We start from the raw sequence: 24,682 nt of genomic DNA, 5'->3' as shown, positions 1-24,682 counted from the left end.
ACATTTAAAAAGCATCATTATAAGTTAAATTTATAAATTAAATGACACAAGTATTTTTGAATATGCTGGAAAGGGACAGTCTGAAAAAGTTATCAGTGTGTTCATTCAGAGACTGAAAATGATTCTAAAAATATATAATTTATTTCTGTGTGTTAAATTATTATCTGCTCTTCTTCTGACTAAGCATGAGTGCAGCAAAGATGTATCAAGCTGGAAAGTGAATGGTGTTAATGTCAGATGACAGGGCTGGGTTGGGATGCAACTGCTTTTCTCTCTCTGTCAGGGGTCCGAATAGCGTTACATGTCCCACCTCTGAGACTTTGGTTACAGCCCACACAGGGTGGGAATGAAACTGTTCTGCCAGTGAAATAGGACTATGTAGTACCATGTCAAGATATTGTTAATTCCACAGGTTTAGACATGAATAAAGCACAAACAATGAATGACAGTGTCCTTTCACTGTTGGGTGCTAGAGGACTTAAATCAAAGGAAATGCGTTTCACAGATCTGTTACTAAAGGGATGCATTGAACGAAGTTACTGCTACAGGCACTTGAAGGAAAATCCTAATTGGTATCAATTGATCTTTTTGTTCAGATTCTTATTGATTGGTTTGACATTACACCAATTGCACTATCAAAAGTGGAACTGTTATGGATTTAAAAGACGGGTGCTTTGTCTCTTGATGTCTTTAAAAAAAAGAGCCAACTCAGCCTTAACCCTAAACTAGTTGTTATGAAGTGTGACTGTAACAAAGGCTATGGTTGTCTCCAGCTGTTGTAAGGTAAATTGAGAGAGGATTTGAGAAAATGATTGATTTGTTTAAAGAAATACTTCTAAACAACTGTCTTCAATGAGGGCTATTCTGCAATACAGAGTGTATTTAACAAAGGTTGGTAATTTTAAACAAAATACTTTCATCAATGATGAATTGCATGTTTCAATATCTTTTCTAAATTTAAAGCTTAAAGGGTTAATATGCTCTTTAATAGCCCAGCATTTGATGCTTGAGCAGATATTTGCTGGCTTCCATTCCTCATCTTCATTTCACCACATTGTGCCTTTCCCACATACAAATTATAAGTGTGCCAGCAGGGAGCATTTGTATTTCTTCAAGGGGAACTCATCGGGGAATGAGTGCACAAACACTTAAAAATTAATTTGAGTGTGACATATGATGAGAATTATTGTATCCTCCTTTGTTCCATGTTTTCTTTGCCAGCTCAGATGCAGCTTAGCAGCTACTGAGAGGTTGGGATCGAGACCGAGTTTCCTCCACCTGCAGGCTTATTAACCATAAAACCATACAGCACAAAACAGGCCCTAGTAATGTTGTTGTCCTTGCTTCCTGCAGCAATGCCAAATAATCCAACCAATGTTTATTTCCATACTGTGAAATATTTCACTGTTATGCATTCAATTAAAATATTGTATCAGAAAAATAATGGCTATAAAATGATTAATTTGGTTGCTCTCTCCCTGCAGTTGCTTTAGTGAGAATGGCTTAGTAGTTATTGGAATTGTTATTTTTAAAATATAAGTCGATAGCATTTTCAAACTGATAAGTCTGTTGTATTTAATAAACACATCCCTTTTAGTAACATTGAAACCAGTTCCTTATCAAATTCTTCATTCCTCTCCAGAATGCTTCTGATTACCTTGCACCCATTTGTGCTATTCACTTCCTCTTCTCCTTATTCCATGGCCTTTTAACCTGGGGTTCTATGCTTTATGATTTATAAAATTCCATGATTTCCTTTATAGATAAATTAAAGCACCCCTTCTGCTCTGCCTCCCCTATTCCTGCACATCCCCCCCACCCTCCTCTTGATACTCTCTTGCATTTCCATGCTCTCTCCCTTAGTCACATCTCCAAAATCCATCCAATTACTGAAAGGGTCTATTGGAGTATCATCCAGGTGAAGTAAGTGAACCTACTGTCAGAATATCAAACTCTGGAAAGGGTCAATATCATCAAGCACATCCATTGAAATGTTTTGAAGCATAAAGATGATCATCATTCATCATGCTGGGATGCCTAAGCATCCACAAATGTACCCGGTGGTATAGTCAGATAGTCATACTCCATTTCCACACTATAAGAAATACCGATGCACCTTTTTCAAGTGGATTAGGCAGTGAGACACTCAACACATTAACAGTTACGTCATGACCACTTAGGTTCTGATTTCTTGAATTAAACAAAAATTAAAAGGCTGTCAGAAAAATACATAGAATATTATGGGCATATCCTGACAAGTCAGCAAGCATTGTGTGACGAGAACAGGAATGAATGCTTCCACTATAAACTATTCAGCTTAGTTCTGGTCAACAATCCATGCCTTTAACTGCTTTTCTCCCTTCGAGAGTGCTGACTTTTGAGTATTTACGTCATTTTGACTTATTGAGAAGGTTTCCCTTGCTTAGCAGCCTGAGACTGGTTCAAACTGCTGCACAGGTTATATTGATTGAAAAGTTGGATTGGAAAATAGATTTTGTTTTAGAATCAACTGTAAAAAAAATTATGTCATAGTGGAATACATTAGTGAAGTATATTATGGCCTTAAATAAATATGATAAAGAATTTTACTAAAGGATGACTAGCTCCGGAAGTACAAATGTAAAAGAACTGGAAATTCTGGAAATCCAAAATAAAAAGACAATGTTGGAAATGCTCAGTGGGAAAACTTGCTTTTTTCCCCAAAAACAAATAACTGGTCTTCCTTTGAAGCTGGAACTTCTGAGTTCAAGTACTACTAGTTTAAGTTGAACTAGACAAGAGTTATGCATATGACATAATTTAAGTCAAGCAGCAGAAACACTACTTCCCTCCAATCATTTAAGGCTGAAGAGGCTTTCATTCGAGGAGAAATCGTCACTGTATAGTTGTGCCATCTTATGGCATAGCGAGTAGAATTGGATATAATATTTAGTTTTCCATAACATTTATTGCTACCTTGCTGGAATAAGGAGCAGAATGATGAATAAATTGAGAAGTAACATTTTTTCCACATTTCATAGATAATACTTGCGTCACTAGCAAGGAATAAAGTGAACACTACACCAAGATAATTTTGAAAGCAGAGTATTATCCTGATGGCCTTTCTGCCCCTGCTATAAATAAAGGACAACTCTAGTAAGTTTTTTTTTCCCTTTTTTTCCCTTTTGCAGCCATCTATTCCAATATTTGCGTGCACCACATGTCAAAAACATGCCAGTTTTTGCTTGAACATCATGCACTGAAGTGATCAAGTAGACTTGATTAGGTTCAGGACTGAATGATGATTTCTCCATGCTGTCTATGGGATTTTGCAGAATCTTTTCTCCAGCATCACGTTTCGAATCAATTAATGTTTTCCTCTTACTCATTTTGTAAATCCAGCTTTCACATCTGTTAGGAAAACCTAAATACTTATTTGCTTAATTTGGTTTGTAACATCCTTGTCTTTTTCAGACCTGGCATATTTACAATACAATATAGAAGGAAGACATTTCAGCCTATCAGCACATGGGGCAATGCCATTCACTAATAATTTTCCCTGTAGCTAATTACCCACTAATTCTTATTAATTCTTCACCCATATTCATCGACTTACCCCAGATTCTACCACTAACCAAGACACTAAGGCTAATTAACCTACTAACGCACACATTTTTGTGACATGGGAAGAAATCAGAGCACACAGGTGAACCCCATCTAGTTTGAGGGGGAATATGCAGTGTACACACGGACAGGACTGGAGGTCAGAATTGAACCTGGGCTATAAGATGTAAGGCAGCAGCTCAACTAGCTGTTCCACTGTGCATAGCATTCACTGCTTTCTGATTTCATCAGTGCACTTTCCCATTTCCATCTATTATGACCCCCTAGAAAGATGAAACTTTCCACTGCTCCTTTGGGTTAATACCTACTTTGATTATTTAATTATCTGGACAAAATAGCTTCTGTGTCTCTTAGGTTCCGTAATAACCTTGCTCTTATATTCTACTCTTTGATTTCATACAACTCTTCTCAGTTCCTTTTCACTTCCAGCTAATAAGATGAAATCACTTGCATATCCTAGATTATGTTTAGTCCACTCATTTTAAATTCCTACACCATGTGGAGATAAGATACATTCCTGATCACCTCATTTCCAATTTTGAGTTATTCTGTTCTTGCACATTTTTTCTCACCATAGCTTATTGCTTGTTGTAGAAACGCCTCAGAAGAAATGTCAGTTGTTCTAGTACACCCATTCTTTCTTGGTTCACTCCAAAGCTCTGTATGATCCACACAATCAAAGGGTTAAAATAAATAATCAAATGCCTCACATTAATCAATATAACAGAAACTGTATACTTCTCGCTCTTCTGAATCTGTTTTATTCATCTGCTTTTTTGAGTAGTCAAAACTGAGTAATCCAGTTTGCCATAGTAGAAGCATCCCAGTATGGCAGCTGAGGAATTTAAATTGAGTAAAGAAACTGGAGATACTTTGTAAGATGAGACATTGAACTGCGATCCCTTGTGCCCTCTATTTCTTATGTCTTTACATTTGATTAAAGGATATAGATTGGCTAGTACTATATAGTGTATGTTTTAAAGCAAGCAGACTGTAACTATTGGGGTATCACAGGAATTCATACTGACCCTTAAGCTATTCACAATTTATGTACCTTCAATAGTGAAGCAAACACTCAGCATTGCACAAAATGCCAGTCTAGATTACGTGCAAAGTCTTTGTATTGTGGTTTAAATCCACATCAGAAGAGACTGTGTGGGCATTGTACAGTAAGCAACTAGAAAGGCAAATTCCAAGCAGAGTTAAGCTACTAAAGCCTTGATGAGGTTATACAGGGCATCAGTGAGAACCTCCTTTGGAGTACTGATTGCCGTTTTTGGTTTTGTGGAGTTTAGAGTTGGTGTATTCACAGGTTCATTCTGAAAATGAAAGGTTTGTTGTAGGAGGAAAAGGTTAACTAAGGTTGCCCTGTGCTCATTGGAGTTCAGAAGAATGAAGAGTGGACCCTTGAAAGTAGATTCTGAGATGGATTGACAAGGTGGGTGCTGAGCAGCTGAACTAATTAGAAGTAGAGATTGTAGCGGTTGCTACCACGAAATAAAACAAGACACTAGTCGAAGGATTGTCAAACAAGAACTGGTTTATTTTCCCGCCTTGCGCGGGCCTTTTAAGGGAGACTGTTCCTGCCCAATGCAACCGGCAATGACGTAAGTACTACGTCATCAAGTCTTTCCCGCGCGTGGGTTCTCCCCGTCGCTCGGGAAAGACGAGGCCCGCTGCCATCTTGGGCCTTGTCGCTCCGACGCCGCGCGACCCGACTGCCGAGCTGGTTCGCCTGACCGGACGGTGAGTCGCTACAAGATCATAATTTATATATGTAGGGTTGAGATATGGAGAAATTTTTTTCTGGAGAGTTACAAATCCTAAAAACTACTGCATTACTACCCAATCATTGAGCATATTCAAAAGTGAGATCTATAGAATTTTTTGATTCAGAGGATCTGAATACCAGGTGGATAAGTGGGCAAAGCAGAAGATGTCAAGATTTAAATACTAAAGGAGGGGCTATGAAGCCCATTTGTGCTATTTGCTATTTATTATTTTCTCACTTAAGTGGAAAACGAAAGCAGAGGACATTCCCTGGTGTCTTGGAAGGAAGTTTGGTCAATGCACCTTAACCAATGCTTAAATAAGATTATCAAGTCATTTTCTCATTCCCCTTTCTGGTCCTATTGTCTGCTGCAACTTCTATATTACAAAAATGACTGCACCATCAGATACTAGCTTTAAATCACTCTGGGACCTCCTGAAGTTGTGAAAGGAGCTAAATTAAAGACTGAGCAGGAGAAACTTCACTTCATGTAGGGAATTGAGAAGCTATGAAATTGTACTGAAATTAATGAATAAAACAAAAACCATGGCCGCATTTAAGATTATGCAGGATAAATGGTTGAGAGAAAAGTTGGGCACATGGTTCAAGTTGTTGGTGTTAAATTAAACTCCACTGAGTTTAAATTATCTGAGTGCTATCTCATACTCATCCACATCAGTAAACAATGGTTACACAAGTCTTTCAGAGTTTAAACGCAGGTGCTTTTTTGCCTGTGCAGATGAATGAAAATAATCCTAGGACACCAGTGAAAAGAACAGCAAGGAATTTACCCATGTCCTGGCCAATATTATTACTTTCAGCATTACCAAAATCAGATTCATATCATTGTTGATTGTGGGACTGCATGGGAATTTCCAGATTCCTAAATATTTGTATATTTAAAAAAAAGAATTGTTTTAAAAGATCACCATGATCCTACAATAACGTTTACATTACTGTCTTGCTCGATGTAGACAAAAATTGGTGTAAAAAGTCTTCACTAAGGAGAATAAATGAATTTTTTTTCATTTAGCTTTAACTTTAGTTAAGTTGCAGATTTTGTCACCTTCTGTTTAGGCTTTAATGATTTGCCACAGGAATCCATGGATCCCATCAGGAGCCAGTAACTCATTCAAGACCAGATGAGTTTCACCAGCCTCAAAAAAGGATCCAAACAAGACATGGGCAATAGCCACTTAATGCATAAGTAGCAAATCAAACCTTCCTCTGCCTGTGAAGGTAACCCAGATTAAACAGTGGACTGTATTTACAAATCCTGCCCTTGAGACCATTTCAATGGAGACACCATTCATATAACTCTCTGTAAAAAAGGCCACATAGTGGCTTACGAACCTCAAACTCAATTTATAATATCTTTTTCCAGCCATGTATAAGAAGTGATAATACAACAAAGCTGTCAGCTGCTTTGGGTGAATTACTACGCACTTAGCCGCTTGAAGAGCATTTACAAGTATTGGGCACACTTGCCCATTTTATCAAAATCAAGGTCAACGGACAAGCTTCTTTAATTTACGTGTTTTGGACATGTCTAAGTCTTTAAAAATGCTGGATAGAGGTGTTTCAAACTTTTTCTGTGCTTTTAAAAATAAATTTCAAACCTAATCCTTTGATTGCATTATTTGGGATTGTTGGAGAAAAAGATATAATTTAGGAGACTTCTGATCTATATATTTTGGCCTTTATTTCTCTTATAGTCAGGAGGGCTGTGTTGCTTAAATGGAAGGAAGTTACTCCGCCTACTCATGCTCAATGGTTACGGGATGTTATGTTATACTTAAATTTAGAGAAGATCCATTGTTCAATTTCTGAAATTAACTTAGACTTTCAAACACTGGGGACCTTTTTTGATCTATTTTCAAAACCTTTGATCTGGTGGTTAAAGTATAGATATTGGCTGATATTATGTGTCAAGGGTTTTTCCTTGTCCTTTTTTTTAACTAAACAGCTTCAGTATTGGTAGTGGGTTTAGGTTTTTTTTATAATAAAATTATTCCAATTTATTTGTTATTAATTAATTGTCATTTTTGATTACTAATATAGAGTATTGTGATTTCAAGTATGATTTAACACAATGTAGTTAGTAGTATTTTATGTTTTTGATTCATTTACTCTGTATTTTCTTTGTGGAATTAATAAAAAATATTGTAAAGAGAAACTTCAAAAAAAAATCAAGGTCCAATCCCAAACCTTCTGAGATTTTGGTTCTAGTGTACATCATCCACAAATTTCACAACTGTACTATTAATGTTCTTCTCCAAGTCATTGAAAAAAAACAACAGAGGTTTTAGAAATGATCACCAGTAACTGTAACCCACCCTTGTCATGCAGAGAGGGTGTTTATTGACACTAGTCTTGGATTGCATGATGCCAGCTGATCTCTGTGTCCAAGTAGACTCAGAGATGTGGCTAGTACTTAGATTGGAGGCCCTGTGTGCTGTAGACCTTGCATGGAGAGGTGGTCAACATTAGCCCATTTTGGCTGAGAATCACCTACAGAGCAGAGGCCACTGTGATACTGTCACAATAACCTCAAGGTTGACTTTAACTTTGAACAGAGAAGCTGGACAGTGGTAGTGTGGTTCATATTACTTGAAAAACCTTCAAAAGCTGTTTGCTGCAACACCACATTGTTAGGTTTGTTAACAAAATTGAAAACACAGAATGAAAAAGGTGGTAGTACTGTGGATATGAAGTTGACAAAGGGATAGAAAAGTTTGGTGTATGGCTATTGGTGCCATACAATTGCATTCCTAGAATTCAGTACTGGGATCACTGCCCTTTGACTTGCATTAATGAGCAAGACTCGGGTACTGAGCACAGTTATGACATTTACTATGATACAATACTTGTAAGTATAATAAAGAGTAGATAGGTAGGAAGCCTTTAAGTGGATATGGTAGAATAGGCAGACATATGACATGTGAAATCAGGTGTAGAGAAATATGAGATGGAAAGACTGAGAAGACACAATATGCATCAAGGGTACAGTTTTAAAATGTTTACAAAAGCAGAGAGATCCCAGAAGTTTTGATTAATTGAGCAATTTATTAAGCATATGGGATCCTGGATCATCCCAGTTGCCTATGAGAAGGTGATGGTGTGGTGAGGCACTTTCTTGAGCCACTGCAGTCTTTGGTAGGGGTATTTGTGTGTGAAATTTATGCAGCGGGGCCTAGTTTCTAATTGTTTTGGATCTTCTTGCCATTGGACTAAACTCTCACTCTTTCAAGACCATGTGGTAGCTAGTATGCCGCAATTATCCCACAGGCATCTTCTCTTCCTCATCCTAGATCCCAAGGGACTACCTGAAAAGAAGTCACATTACATTGATATGCAAAAGGAATTAAAGCAATTTAATGCTTTTTTTTGGTGGTGTTCAGCTCTAATTCTATGACAGTGGGTAGAGCAGGGAGTGTCCATTGATATTTGAATTCCTGGGGTGCAAAACTGAGGCAGCAATCGCTGTTTCTAATTCATCTGTGATTTTGCACTTGCCCAATCTGAAGAGCTCTCCTCTTATGATCTCAACAGATGAAGTGAATCCTTGGCATGTTTGCAGCACTTAAATACATAAAGACAAAAACATGATCACAGTTTGCTTCATCAGTTGACTTCTCCCATAAATGAAATCAGCCAGAGACATATCCAAGGTAAAGCTTTGGTTTCAAATGAATGTACCCTCCCCCTTAATCCTGTTGATGGTCTTTCATTCAATGTTTATTAAGAGAATTAAAAACATATTGATCAAAGGTACAAATTTATTATTTGAATGAGGATTATGTCAGCAACTTTGAAATAAACTTTGATTCATACTAGCAGCAGATCTGAGGTCCCAATTTATGAAGAGAATCTTTTGATGTATAAGCTATCAAAATGTTCTTGGATGTATTTGTAGATTGGGAATGCACCATTCAATCAATTTGTTTTCACAGACTCCGGTATTTGACTAGTGAGTAGCATGGGGCAGCCTTGCCCATTTCAGTATTTTAGAGACTTAATTCTATTGAAATTTGTTATGTAACATTTAGCCCGCAGGAGACAGTCACCTACTGAAGCTCCAGCATTTAAACAGATATGTGTATGAGGCTGCAAATCTTTTTGTCTCAATAATTCAACAGAGATTCATTTGCTAAATACCAGAAACTGGAATTTCTTAGAATGTGCGAGATTTCTATAATTAAGCCTAAAATTGTGCCATTGATTTTCTCGCTAATTTTAAGCACAACTGATTTACATCGGATTTAAGCTGAGATATTAGATGCTTCAATTTCCTTGAATGTTTGTTCTTTCTCTGAGATGAATACAACTAAACCCTCAAAATCTGATTTGTATAGCTGCACCCTCTGCAAATCCTAGGACACACAAGCCATTTGAAATTTTGCAAATCTTGCATCGGATAGGTTATATACTAAAACACTTAAGCACAATACAGTTTAAAATCTTCTGAGATTTCTGAAGTTTGGTAACTTTTTTCTTTGAACTACCTTGCTGAGATTTGCACTACATGTTGCAGCAGTTGTCCATCCTAGTGAATATGAAATTCTCAAATCCCAAGACCTCCACTAATAGCTCCTGACTGTGTTTTACAAGAGGGAGAAAACAGCTAGAATGATCTTCTCATTGACGACTCCCCTGCTGTATGTTACTTGGAGAGGAGGAGGTGTATCAATATCAGATGCACCAGTAAGGAATGATTCACTAGCACAGGAACACTGGCTTGGAAATTTCTCCAATCTGCTTGCATCCCACCAAACTCAGTTACTCCTCAGTAAACAGAATTTATGTTGAACACTATAATCGGAATCAGTCCAGTCTCATCACCATTTGGGTCTTTGATTAGTGGTTTCAACATTATAAGAAATAGTGTTGTAAAATAAGGTGGCTACTCTTCAGAGTTTCTTTCCTCATTCCTCCAACCACCACACCTTCCTCTTTGTGAGTAATTTAGCATCATGTTTAATTGCTTAACAGGAGCTCTGAGTAAAACTATTGGAAATTCTTTTCCTTATCATATTAATTACTTTTTAATGTTACCATTTGCAGTTTGACAATTGTGCAGCAAGTGGGGTGTGTACTTTGTACTGAAGCTGATTGTGAGGTGGTCTGTCCATGTAGTGATAAGTTTAATGAGAGCAAAAAGGTATTTCTGCACATGAATTTTATCTAACATTCAGTTATCAGGATAAATGCAGTGGTGTGCTGGTTAACTTCATTCACTTTTATGTCCATATTCCCTGAAGCGGAGGGCCACTTGCTTCTAATGGCAAGGAAGCTTGTTTTTAATTTTGATGCACACACTAAATGAAATGGGAGTGAAAGCTTCCTCTGAGGTCCTGTGGGACTGACAACATCTCTAGTATGCCGTAACTGCTTTCCTGGGACCCAAGACCTTTTAAAAAATAGTTTTGTTAGACCTGATTGCAAATTCAAAGCTAACTCCCAACAGTTAATGCTGGAACCGAGTGTCTGGTCACATTTGCAATTACTGGAGGACAGTTTTAATCCTCTCTCATTCCTGCTACCATTCGATGTGTTGTGCCAAATAATTTGTGAAAGTTGGCTTTTGCTGCAGACTGTTAGAAGAGAGGCTAATGAGCTCAGTCAGCCTCTCCAAGAACGTTCTAGAAATCCATCTGCCAACTGGTTGGAATTCCAAACCAGGTCCTTTTTCTTTGAATTGATTCATCTCCTGCAATAGAATGTCAATGTGTGTAACTTATCATCAATGTATGCCCTTAGGAGACTTGATATTACTAGTCAGCGTGGTTCCCTTGCATGTCATGCTGATGGTTAGTGGATCAGTTTCTATTGTAACTCAGGAGAGTGGCATTTTTCACATCCCAGTGTCAAAGCCAAGAAATTAGGAATTCACTCTGCCAGCTGAACGCAAGCTTATCCATTATTAAGAGTTTGATTTAGTTTTTTAAATTGTTTTTTTACATTGGCAGTCATAGAGAATGAACCTGCTTTATTGGGACATTGCAATATGTGTCACAATCAAAAATTATTTCTAGGGTGTGGTCACTATGGTAAGAAATGTGGGAGCCAACTTTCACAGACAAACTTGCCATGAACAGCAATGAGATAATGGATGACAGTGATTCATGAAGGCAGTTCAGAACAATTTCCTACCACCAAGGACAACAGGGATTAGCCTTGTCTATAATGTTCGTGACCTGAAAATTAATCTTAAATAAATGTTGACATTTTTGGTCAAGTGTTTCACAGGTTTCTATTTAAACCCATGTTTTACTGCATTTGCTTATCCATGCCTGACTATCAGCAGGATATTTCAGTACCTTAAAACAGCTAAATAAGTTTGATTCATCTACTTTGCTAAATGAAAGCCATTATATAAATAACCTGGTACCAGAGCACTCTAATATTTCAAGTATAGCAATGAAATTTGAAAGTTCCCCAGTGTACACCATAAACTCCTAGATAAGCACATGTGGTGTATTAAGCTGGAGCATTTGATGCAAAAAAGGATTTGTCACAAAGATGTGAAATACTTCTGGAGAACATAGCTCTCTATACATGCAGAGAGATACCTCAATTTGCTTATGAGCAGTCAATGAGCATTACTGATGAGTTGGTTAGATCGCTTTAGTTATGCCAAGCAAATGGACAAAAAATATATTTTAGAAAAGAGTAGTATTCTCTTTTTTGTTACTTTACTGTTCTTAGTTCCATTCTTACTAATACAAATGTTTGGCAATTTTTCATCTGTTGCAGGGGCACATTATTATAAATATAAAACAGCATGTCTCCAAATAAATTAGTTTTGTACTGCATGATATCTGCTGTTGTACAAAGCATTGCACAGTGTGACTGTCACTTATGATTTACCCACTCAAACTTACAAGAAGAGGCTTTTCTGATATTGTTCTGCAGCAGCAATCTGTTCATCTTGAAATAATGTACAGTTCTCTTCCAGGAAAATAACGTTTAAGTTTTGGAGTTTCCACATTTTTTGACATCATAAGAGCATTGTTGTAACCATTATTTCCATTGACATTCCTCAGCCAAATGTTCCCAGTAATTCTCGTATCAATCAATTCATTGATCTATAAATCTATAAATACATCACGATAAGCATTGGTACAAAATGATAAAAGTTGTCCCAGATGAGCAGAGGGGCTAATGGTGTTCATTGTTACTTATGTACGAATGATACTCCAGCAGCAAGCAGAAGGTGCATGGGTAAAAAAAAATATAAAAGTTAATGTCTGAGACATATTGCTGTACTAGTAGATTTGCTTAAAAAGCATCTTGCTGTCTTGATCATTGTTAAAATAAAGTAAACTGACCATTAGAAAATCTTGTGATTTCAAGTCTTATGTATCCTTTTAACACTATGATAATTACTGTTAAATAACCCCTCTGTTGCTCTGAATTAACTATTGCAGGTTCAGAGGATTTGGTTTTAATAGTCTGAAATTTCTAAAGTAGTTTTTCCACCTTTTTCCCTCTATTTCTTTTTAACTTTTTTCTATATCTGTATGGTAGATATGGATTTGCAATGTGGTTATTGGTGGAATTGTGCACTTTTGTAGCTTATATTGTGAATGGAAGTTATGATTTGGGATTATATTTGCTGATCATCTAAAAATGGAAAGAATGTAATAGTTATTTATCTTTCTAAAATATCATTTTCAAATCTGACGTTCCATGAAGTAATTTGTTATGCAAAACATCTTTTCACTTGAAGGCTCAGATAGATAAACGTGTATCAGATGAACAAAGCAGCTAGTAAAATCATAATGAAAAAATCTTGCTGAAAAGACACTTAGTTTTGAATGTTGATGCTCTACAGAAGATGAAGTGGACTTGTTCTTATTTCTTTCTCTTAATTGTTGAGGAAATTATGTTTGTATCTATTGCATTAGCCCTGAGTCATCATTGCCCTTGTTGAACCCTTAGTTATCTTGTCACAATGGGTCTATGGATTCCTGCTTCATTTCTAAAGTGCCGCAGCAGTTCATGTCAATCAACCTATTTCATTTGCATAATACATTGTCACTCAATCTACCTGTTGGAAAATGACTCCTAATATAGCATTAAGGACTAAAGTGAGAATATCAACATACCTTCAGGTAGATGAAGAAAGGCATTTTATAAAGTAATTAAATACCAAACCCAGGCAAAGCTGCACAATTGCTCCTGAAGCCATCAGTTGCAGATCTCCATGATTCATGCTTGCCCAAATTTGGCATATGTCTCTTCTAATAGTCTGTATTTTTCTGTGAAGTTTTGAAGTGCCCTGGAAGAATTAACTAATTACTTCAAAATATGGCACTCTGTTAATTAAGTCTGAGATTTGTTCCAATGCTCCAAACAGACATCAGTAGTTCATGTGCATTAACAAAGAAGAAATGAAGTGCTCATGTGCATGAGTAGACCATCTGCTTTGATTATTTAGCATTTTCTAAAATAAGTTATACAATGGATCTCATATAACACTTTATATAGCGTTTGTAAACAACACAGCACAGCAGTTAGTGCTACTGCCTCGCAGCTCCAGTGACTCAAGTTTGATCCTGACCTAAGGTGCTGCCTTTGCAGAGTTTGTCTGTGACTGCTTTGGTTCCTCTGGGTGCTCTGGTTTCTTCCTATATCCCAAATGGTAACAGTAAATTACCTATTGTGGAGTTGGGAGGCAGGAGAATCAGGGCAGGGTTGATATGCATGTGAGAAATAATCTGATACAAGGGAATAAGTAGTGTATTGGGATTGATGGGATTGCTCTGAGCTGACATAGACTTGATGGACCGAATGGCCTGTTTTATAAGAAAATATGAAAATACATGACGCTAATGAGAGTTTACTCATCACAAGATGGGCATTTGGACTGATATAAAGCACAACAGCAAACTCTTATATATTGATTATAACTATGGCTGTCAACACTTATCTTTGCCTCCACATCACCATTACTCCACTTCATGAAAACACCACGAGGGGAGGCATGGACAACACCAAGATACCGAAAGGCATTCGATCTGCAACCTCAGAGGCAGGCGTTTTCAGAAAAGCTGGTATGATCTGTGGTTTGAAATCTTGCATACTTTCATACCAACCACAGATTCAAGTTCTCTATTGCTCTGTAGCTGTCAGCACATAGTGAAAGAATTTGATCGTTGTATGGCCCACAGTGAATTGCGGATAAAATAATGTGAAATGATATCTGTGCATCTTGCATCAATAACTAATATCAAGATATCTACTTTCCTGACATACCAGTGCCTTGAATAATGGCTCTAAATTGCTTTTTTATTTATCCCCTTTTTCTTCCTAGTCCAAGTCAAAAGGCCATGGGTCCAAATCCCAGGACTGGATTTAATCTAGACTCGCTCTTCAGTGCAGTCTTAAGGGAATGCTCCATTGAAAGAGGTGTAATATTTCATATGAAATGTTGATACACAGAAAAGATTAGGTGACACAACTCCAATGAGAGGGGCGAGTTTTCCAAATATCCCGACTATATTTTCCTTCAAAGCCAGAAAAAAGTACCAATTGTTTACATGCCATTTATTCCCAAAAATATACCTTATTCATAAAATATACAGTGATACATTTGGGACATGTCATTATCTCCTTTCACTGTGCCAAGCAATTCTACATATTCACTTACAAAGTAACAGAGTCACTAATTTTCATCCTCAAACATCCTGAAACATTTGAGACACTTTTGCACAGAGCCCAGCCCCTCAGTGTTCAGTGGTGGCTGGATTCTAGATTGTGGTCCTTCCCCACAAAGCATTTGCTGTGGCTGCACCAAGTTTCAGTGTCTCCTCCAGTGCATACTTCTTTTAGTGTGACTATTGGCAGCATTTGGTTGTGAACATCTCCTTCCACTGGAAGACCAACAAGTTGCGGGCAAACCAAAATGCATCTTTCACTAAGTTGATGAACTTCTAGCAGCAGTTGATGCTTGCTTCATTATTCATATCTGGGAACAGCCTGTAATGGAAAGTCTTATGTTATACAACTGCTCAGGATGAACCTTAACAAACAGCACTCCATCCCTTTTCAGACCACCTTGGCAAACACACAGTCCATACTGAGATGGAAGACTATTTCATCCGCAAGGGCAGTGTGTAATGGGATTGAGATTCAGACTTGTTTTAAGGAATACTTTAGGGAGGGCTCTTCTCACCACCACCCAAGTGAGGCATTGGTACTTGTTTGAGAGCTCTGTTGATGAGGCATTCTGCCAAATAATTTTGAGAGTCTGTCCTGGGAACCATCTGACAGGATCCACTGTTTCCTTCTTCTGCAGGACCTCTGCAGATTTCTGCCTGATTGACTAGTGGTCAGAACTGCTTTTCCACAGAAACTTTTCTACAGGGAGCAGATGTTGTGGCATGGTATAACTAAATGGAACATTCCACTGCAACGAGGCCAGGACAATCCTTTGTAACACCAGGACCAGGATGAACTTCAGCATGTGCTGATGCTTGGTGTTTGCGTACCCAGACACTATGCACAGTTTGATGCAATCACACACACAAAGGTGACCATCAGGATATGGGCTACATTGGGTACATTTCATCACCCCCCCCCCCCCCCCCCCCAATCCTGAGCATGAACCCACAAGTTTTTGCTTCTGACTGCTATTCAAGAGGCTATTTAAACTTTCTTCATTTGAGGGGAACAGTCATCAGCCTGCTGAAATCATCAAACACTTTAGGAACCTTTAATGGATATTTTCTCCACAGTCACTGGATGCACTTTACAGGTGTTCTGTTCAGTCTGTAACTTTTTGCACATTGATTCAATGCTGCAGTAAAACATCTTTACCCTAGTACAATTATCTTCTTTCACTAAAACCAAAATACTGTTTGCCTTCCCCACCACCCCCCTCCCCTCCCCATCTGGCTCTATCTGCCTAATTTTGTTTTCCTGATTTGTTTCCCCCTATCACCTACCAGCCTCTGTGAAAACACTCCCCCCTCTCTCTCCCTCATCTGGTTCCACCTATCACGTGCTAGTCTCTGTCTCATCCCTCCCTCTCAGTTTTATATACTGGCTGTCTTCCCTCTACACTTTCAGTCCTGATGCAAGATCTTGACCCCAAATGTCAACCCTCCCCTTGCCACCACAGATACTGCTTGACCCGCTGAGTTCTTCCCGCAGTTTGTTTTGTTTCTCCAGATTTCACCATCTGTCTAATTAGGCAGTCTCTGGTGTGTCCATACTGTTGCCTTCCTAATTGCTTGATATATTTGCAAGTTAAGTTAAAGTGATTCATGTACAGAGACACCCAAGTTCCTGTGAAGAATTGCACTTTTCAATTTATCACCATTTAAAAAAAATACTCTGCCCTTTACTACTGACTTTCATGACCTCACATTTTTTCCATGTTATTATATTCCATTTGCTATTCACTTACCCTGTCTGGAAACCTTTGAAGCTTTTCTGCATTTTCCTTGCAACTAATACTTTCCTTGGTTCCATCAACAAACCTGGAAATAATACGCTTGGTTCCCTCATCGAAATTATTGACATTGATTGTGAATAGCTGGGGCCCCAGCACTGATCCCTGTAGCAACCCACTAGTCTCAGCATCCCAACCCAAATATTACCTGTTTATTCATCTTTCTTTTCTGTCCATTAACAAATTGTCAGTCCTTGCCACTAGATTACCCCTAATCCTGTGTGCTCTAAATTTGTTTTGTAACCTTTTGAGTGGCACTTTATAAGAAGCCTTCTAAGAGTACAAATACACTACATTTACCAGTTCTATTCTGAAGGTATTACGGCTTAAAAAACCACTCAGATTTATCAAATAAGATTTGCCTTTCATCAATCGATGTTGATGCTCTCGAATTCTATTATTATTTTCTACATGTTCTGCTAACACTTCCTTAATGATAGATTCTAGCATTTTCCCTTCCACTGATGCTAGATTAACTTGTCTGTAGTTCTTCATCTCTCTTTTTTTTCTTAAATAGTGGAGTTACATATGTTACCTTCCAATCTTCCTTATCTGAATTCTGAAATTTCCAAGTCCTCAAGGTTGCTGCTCTTTTGTGGTAACATTTAAACCCTTTGATCTGATTCTGTCTTTAATTTCTCATTAGCCCTGGCTGGGCTATTTTACCTGTTCAATTTTTTTTTGCCTTAAAGGGATTTTTCTTTTTTGAAAACTATTCAGCCATTGTTCATTGTTAACCTGGAGATGCAAGATACTGCAGATGCTGGAATTCTGGAGCAAAAAACAAACTCAGTCCTGATGCTGGGTCTTGACCCAAAACGTCGACCATCCCTTTGCATCCACAGACGCTGCTTGAGCCACTAAGTTCTTCCAGCAGTTTTTTTTTGTTCATTGTTTGTTTACTGTCCTACCTTTTTAATTTTATATTTTCTCATTAGGCAGTAGAGTGTATATTGGTTCTCAGATCAATCCCATGAATTTCATTTCTGCACTTGTTTCCCTATTGGTGACCTATTTTCTCTCATATGCCCATTAACTCCACTCTGGTTCTCCTACTAACCAGCAGATTTGGGATGTGGGAGGAAACCAGAGGACCTGGGAGAAGAATGTGGAAACACCACACAGACCGCATTTAAGGTCGGCATCAAACCTGAGTCACTGGAGCTGTGAGGCAACTACTTTCCGAAGCCAGCTTAGTCTTCATATCTTCATGGTTTGATTGTTTACATTTAAGACCCTGACTTCATTTTGAACTATAATATTTTCAATCTCTGCATGATATTGTAACATATTATGATCACTTTTCTCTGATGTTCTCTGAACAGTAAGGTCTTTAATTGACCTTTCTCATTGCACAACACTAGATCTAAAATGGCCTGATCCATCATAGTTTCTCAACATATTCAACTAGAAAATCATTTGTTGTGCACTTCATGAATTCGCTCTCTATTATCACACATTTGGTTTCTCCAGTCCAAGTGTGCATTAATGTCCCCCATGATTATAATATTATCTTTGTTACAAATGTCTCTAATTTCCTAATTCATACAAGGACCTCCATTACTACTAGTGACCAAGGGGCCTATAGGCAACTCCCATCAATGTTTCTCCCTATGCTGTTGCTTTAGCTCCATCAGATCTGATTCTACTATTGGTTTTCTGACTGTGGTCCTTTCTCTCTTCTTCCTTTAGCCCATTCTTTTTCATTAGGGCTGCTGCTCCTTTTCCATTTTGCCTACTCTTCCAAAACTTAAGTATTCTGGAATATTTAATTCCTGACTCTGACCACTTTTCAGACATGTCCCATTAATGGCTATTAAATCATACTAATTTATTTTGTTCCATTTTTCATTTACGCAGTTTCAATTGCTGATGTTACTGAGTGATTCTATATTGTGTATAACAACTGCATCTTTCTATTGACAGAAGTCATTATAAATCTTGTAGTTCTTTGCTTTAATTACTACCAGATTCCCTCAGCTCTCTGGAAGCTGAGGGGTCTGTTGCTGACCAGAACAGTATAAATGGAGCCATCAGCAGCTGCTGAAAGAACACATTCGTCTGTGTTGTTTGACTAGTGTACTCTCCATCTGTTCCTGATTGGAATAAGGGCATTGTGATAAGGACAGAAGCTTATTACTGCAAGAAATTGGTTTGCCTCAGGATTTACAACATGGTGTAACATCTCCAGAAATGAATCTCTCTCCAATAATTGCTTCATTAATAGAAGTTCCTTTTAATATTTACCATTTGCCAAATTATGTGTTGCTAAATATTGATAAATATTGTAATAAACCATGTATGTCATGAGGTAAAGAGTTTGAATTTTTTATGGTTTCTGTGGTTACTGAGCCATTAGTATATGACACTGCAGCATGTTATGACCAGCAATATGTAATATGTCATCTGGTATTGTACTAAGAAATACAGGGGCTGCTTTTGCTTAGGTAGAGGTTGTAACAAATTGAAATATTTTCAAAATATTTATGAGTTACCTTGTATCTCTCTCCCCCAATCATCTCACCCTGTAATAAATTGCAGTGAGGAATGTAGGAATGTAGTTGATCTGAAAGTAAAATAGCTATATAGCCTTAATTGTAAAATGTCTCAAGATGATTGACAGGAATATACTTGGTAAAAAAATTTATACCAAGACAAACGAAGATCCGTTGTCTAAGCAGCTGGGTTATAAGGAGAGTCCTTTTGGAGAAATGAGAGGTAGAAAAATATGTTTAGAGAGGCAATTCCTGAGTATAGGAGCTAGGTAGCTGAGAACGTGGTTGCCAATGGTTGAGAGGATGGAAGTGGAAAGTGGATAAGAGCAGAGTTGGGGGAACGTGAGAATTCTTGGAGAGTTGGGGAATGAGGGAAGTTAGCAAGAAAGGAGAGATATTAGAACAAATTAGTCAAATTTTGGATAAAGGTAGGGTAGGCCAAAGCTTATTATGGAGCAATGCCATATAAAAATTTAACAGGATAATAAGAATGTTAAAATCAGAGCGTGTGTAGAGCTAGAGCTGGTGGTTGGTGTGCACAGGTGGAAGACATAGCACTAAGGTCTAATGGCATTATTGCATATGTGGGTTTATTTGACTAATTCCTTTCTTTTTGGATACAGAGCACCAGATGTCATTGCCAGAAAGAAAACTCAGCCACAAAAAGACCAGCATGTTCAAGTGCTGATAAGACCACCCAAACAATCAATAAAGGAATTTCTGTAAGTCCAATACCTCTAGATCTTTTAGCCTGACCACCACTCACCTCATGTATCCTTTCTCTGTTTGTTTTTCATTCTCCATATTTCCATACCCATCATTGTTTGTGTTACTGTTAAACAACTCAAGGTAAAAATTACAATATTTGAGACTCGTACTGGCATGCAAATTAAGAAAGTACATTCACAAAATATATCTCCTTTTAATAGTTTTCTGTGCTGACTTGTTGCCTATGGTGGGTTTTGATGTGTTCTAGAGAGATTCAGCCTTACAAATTTTGAAAACTTCCTTCCTACAGTGCTTGCTGACCCAGTGGTTGACATAATAGGAAGTATTGTGTTACAAAAACACGAACATTATCTTCCAACCAAGCTTGATGAAGTGTGTGTTGAAACTTGGAGAATTATCATTAATCCTGTCCACAGTTCTGGAAATTTTCATGCATGTTTCAGTACAAGCAGTATTCACTGTTGTATTAATCGTTACACTAAACTGCCTTGCTTCAATGCATTGATTTTAGTATGAAGCAGATTTAGTAAAATGTACAAAAAAACTTAAGGGGCAGGGAAATTTCAACAACATACTCTTCTAGCATTTATTGTTTTGGTATACATTTGATTAACCAGTGAATACCAAAATAAATATTCAGTGTGCATTTGCTATAGGTTTCACATGTGACTGCAAACTTTAGCTACATTTTCCTTTTACTGAAAGACACTTGTTCAGAGTAATATTAATAACATATTATTAGTCAAATGAATAGCACGCAGATGATATACTTACAGAAAGGATACTATGCATAGATGTATTTTTTCATTTTGATACCTCTCAGTGCTGTCAATACGATATGCATGCTTTCCAGTGTCTCAAATTTCACAATCTTAGTTATTTTGTGCCTCCCCACGATGTATGGAAGCCAAATCTTCATCTTCCTATGACTTATCTTAGCCACTTATCTGAAAGCTCCTGGGGGACACTTTCAACTGCAGTGTCCCCCAGGAGCTTTCTCTCAGATCAGTACCAACTCTGCTGGTGCCCTGGATGACAGTACTCATGACTTATAACATTGTGGTATATGCTCACACCTGTAGAAGCTACTTTAAGGCAGTACTTGGATCTGTCACGAACCAGCAACAAAAGAAACACACTGGGCATGATTCAGTGTTAAAAACTATTTTATTAATCACTACTTATGATAATACGTAAAATAAAAGTAAAAATGTTAGAATGTTAGAATTCAAAAATGTTAAACCTTGAACATTAACCCCTAAAGCTAAACTCTTCGTGTGTGTGTGTGGCAAACTCCCAAACTCCAAGTTCAGGAATGGTTCTTAAAGTTCAGTTCAGCAAGCCATAAGGTGAAACATGAGCAAAGGCTTCTTCAACAACCACCGTTGTCTGAAGATAAGACATAGACGTAGAGAAACATAGAGAGAGAGTAATTACAAAATCCAAATGTTCCACGATGAAACCCAAGCGACACTTCAGTGTTTACTCGGTAGTGACTTCCTCACCCCGAAAAGCATCCGAATCGTGGTCGTCCACACAAATACCTGTTTCCTTCTACAGGTCAGCAACAAAGTGAACTCCACCAGATTACTTCCAATTTCCATACATGGATTTCAGTGGCAGACACAGTTATTGTTTCCCATCCATCGATAGAGAAAACTAGCAGGCTGGTGTCTCTCTCCCTTCTCTCTCTCTCTCTCTCTCTTCTCCTTCTGACTTCTTCAACAACGTCATTATGTCCTTTATCTTCTATTGACGTAAGCACGCCCCACACACACACACACACACACACACTCTATCTTAAAGGGACATTCACTGAGTCCGTAACAGATCTTAGAACTATCTGACAGAATATTTCACATTGTCCATTGTGACTGCATTCAGATCCAGATTCTCTCAATTCCTTTACTCATGTTTTTTAATTTTCATTTAATTGCTTTTTCTTTGTATACTCCATCAATATTACTCCTTTCTTTGTTATAACAAAGTTTCTGTGTAATTTGGGTATTTTCAACAAAAACTAAACTCTTAAGACTATGTGAAATTATCTTAATACTGCCTTAAAGCTATTAACAAAAAGACTGTTAACCATGCAGGCACCAGGAGAGATTAGAGACCAAAATAATCAGTAACAGGTAGTAGCCGATACTACCCAACTTTTTCCCCAATCATGGTGTCCTTATTAGTCCCACCACTTCTATAAATTGAGAAAAAGATTGTTGCATTGTGATTAAGGTAATCACTAATTTTTCTGATCTTCATACTGAGGTGAATTGATAATTGTTTAAGATTATAGCATAGGTTCATTATTTACACAATTAGTATCATTAAATTCTACCCGTATTAGCATGGCATACCCTGTTATCCAGTTAAGGTTGTACATGAGAAACAGATAATGTAACCATAGTTAAGGTTCACAGTCAAGAGCAACCAGACTGTTCAAAAGTAACCATGTATCAAACTGCAAAAATAAATGGAAGTTTCTTTTATCTTCTTAATTAAAAACAGTTTTCCATTACCTTCAGAATAATTTGTCGTATCATGCACAAATGTTATCTTTGTCTAGGTACATAGTCTAGCATGAAAGTATTCTCAGTGTTCTGCTTCTATTATATTATCAGCAAAGAGATATTTTGCAGTTCTGATACAAATTAAGAATGGGAAAAAAATCACTTTTTACAAGGTCTTTCCAACTTAACTTTCTTATTGCCCTCACAGTTTTCTATGGATCTGTAATACCTGTAACTTAAAGCCATATCTACTTATAACAAAATTCTGAAAATTTCTGGTTAAAAGTTAACAATTGACCTAACATCAATTGTGATTCCAAATGTTTGCTGCCTTTTATATGTAGAAATGTTTCCTAAATGTTTCCAGTTTTCAGTTGCCATCCCCTAGACTTAGACATCTCAACTATCAGAAATATTTTTTCTCCATCAACTCTGGGTTTTAATATTGAAGATGTCAACTTACCACTTAATTATCCAAAGTCCAGGAAATACACCCCTACTTTGTGTAAGTGTATCATAGAATTTAATCATTGCATCCCTAGCTATCATTCTGTTAAATCTGTTTTGTGTTCTCTTCAGGATGATAATATCATTCCTAAGGTGGTGTGCTCAATGATAACACTGTTGCAGGTGAGGTCCAACTGGAGCTTTGTATAACTAAAGCATTTCCTCTACCCATTTGTACTCTGTCTTCAAGATTATAGCTATGGCAAAAAAACTGGATAAAGTAGACTGCTTTCTTTGAAACAGAGGAGTCAGAGGGAAAACTAAATTATGATGTTTAAAATTAGGAGAGGGCCAAATAGAGTATATAGGAAAGCCCATTTCTCTCAGTAGAGGTGTAAAAAGCCAGGGGTATTGATTTAGAATAAGTAGTAGAAGGATCAGAGAGATTAGAAAAATTTTGTTCACCCGGATAATGATAGGGGCCTGGAATTCACAGTCTAAAAAGACCAGGTTAATGAACACAGTGGCACTGATGGGCTGAAGTGTATTTATTTCAACGCCAGGAGTATTACAGGTAAGGCAGATGAACTTTGGGGCCTGGATAAGTACATGGAATTACGATGTTGTAGGCATTATAGAGACTTGGTTGAGAGAAGACTAGGACTGGCAGCTCAAAGTTCCAGGATTCAGATGCGATAGAAAGGGGTGTAAACGAAGTGGAGGTGGGGGGAAGGTGGTTACACTACTGATCAGGGAGAATGTCACAGTCGCACTTAGAGAGGGCTCATGGGTAGAGCTCAGGAATAACAAATATGCAATCACTATGATGGGGTTATACTATAGGCCTCCCAATAGCCAGCAGGAGACAGAGGAACAGATACGTAAGCAGGTTATGGAAAGATGTAAAAGCAACAGGTTAATTGTACTGGGTGACTTTAATTTCCCCAATATTGATGGAGACTCTCAGTGCCAGAGGCTTAGATTGGGCAGAATTTGTTGGGTGCATCCAGGAGGGTTTCTTAACACAGTGTGCAGATAGTCCAATCAATGAAGGGGCCATACCAGACCTTGTATTGGGAAATGAGCCTGGCCATGTGATTGGTGTTTCGGTGAGAGAGTATTTTGGGAACAGTGATCATAACATTGTAAGTTTTCAGTTATTGGTAGGGATAAGACTGGACCCAGGGGGAAGTGCCAAACTGGGGGAGGGAGGAGGAAAGACGAGGATGGAAAGGTTCGGGATTCTGAGGTGATGAGAGATGTTGCAAATTTAGTCAAAAAGAAAAAGGGAGCATATGTAAGGTTTAGTAGACTGGACCTTTGAGGAATATAAAGGAAGCAGGAGCGAACTTAACCAGGGAATCAGGGGGTCTAAAAGGGGCCATGAAATATCTTTGGAGAGTAGGATTAAAGGAAATTCCAAGATATTTTATACATACCTGTGAATTAAAAACAAGGGTAACTAGAGAGAGGGTAGGACCACTCAAGGAAAAAAGAGGGAATTTATGCCTGGAGCCAGAGGAAATGAGCGAGGAACTAAATGAGTATTTCGCGTTGGTATTCACCAAAGAGAAGGACATGGTGGATAGTGAGATCAGGGAGGGGTATGTTGAAACCCAAAGGCATGTTGATATTGAGGAGGAGGAGATGTTGGGGCTCTTAAAGA

At 37.8% G+C, this 24,682-nt stretch overlaps 1 protein-coding gene across 5 annotated transcripts in view; it reads left to right on the top strand.

The window, feature by feature from the left end:
- Positions 1-24,682, top strand: part of LOC127584733 (serine-rich coiled-coil domain-containing protein 2-like) — a 532,360-nt gene that overhangs the window by 424,427 nt on the left and 83,251 nt on the right. For all 5 annotated transcript variants that reach the window (XM_052041642.1, XM_052041643.1, XM_052041644.1 and 2 more), the window contains one exon: positions 19,954-20,052. In XM_052041642.1, coding sequence (XP_051897602.1) covers positions 19,954-20,052 — 99 coding nt within the window. The remainder of the gene's footprint in view (positions 1-19,953; positions 20,053-24,682) is intronic.

Source organism: Pristis pectinata, chromosome 30 (assembly GCF_009764475.1).
Source record: "Pristis pectinata isolate sPriPec2 chromosome 30, sPriPec2.1.pri, whole genome shotgun sequence".
NCBI lineage: Eukaryota > Metazoa > Chordata > Chondrichthyes > Rhinopristiformes > Pristidae > Pristis > Pristis pectinata.
The sequence above is the reverse complement of the archived record's forward strand: the minus strand, read 5'-3'. Positions and strand labels throughout refer to the sequence as shown.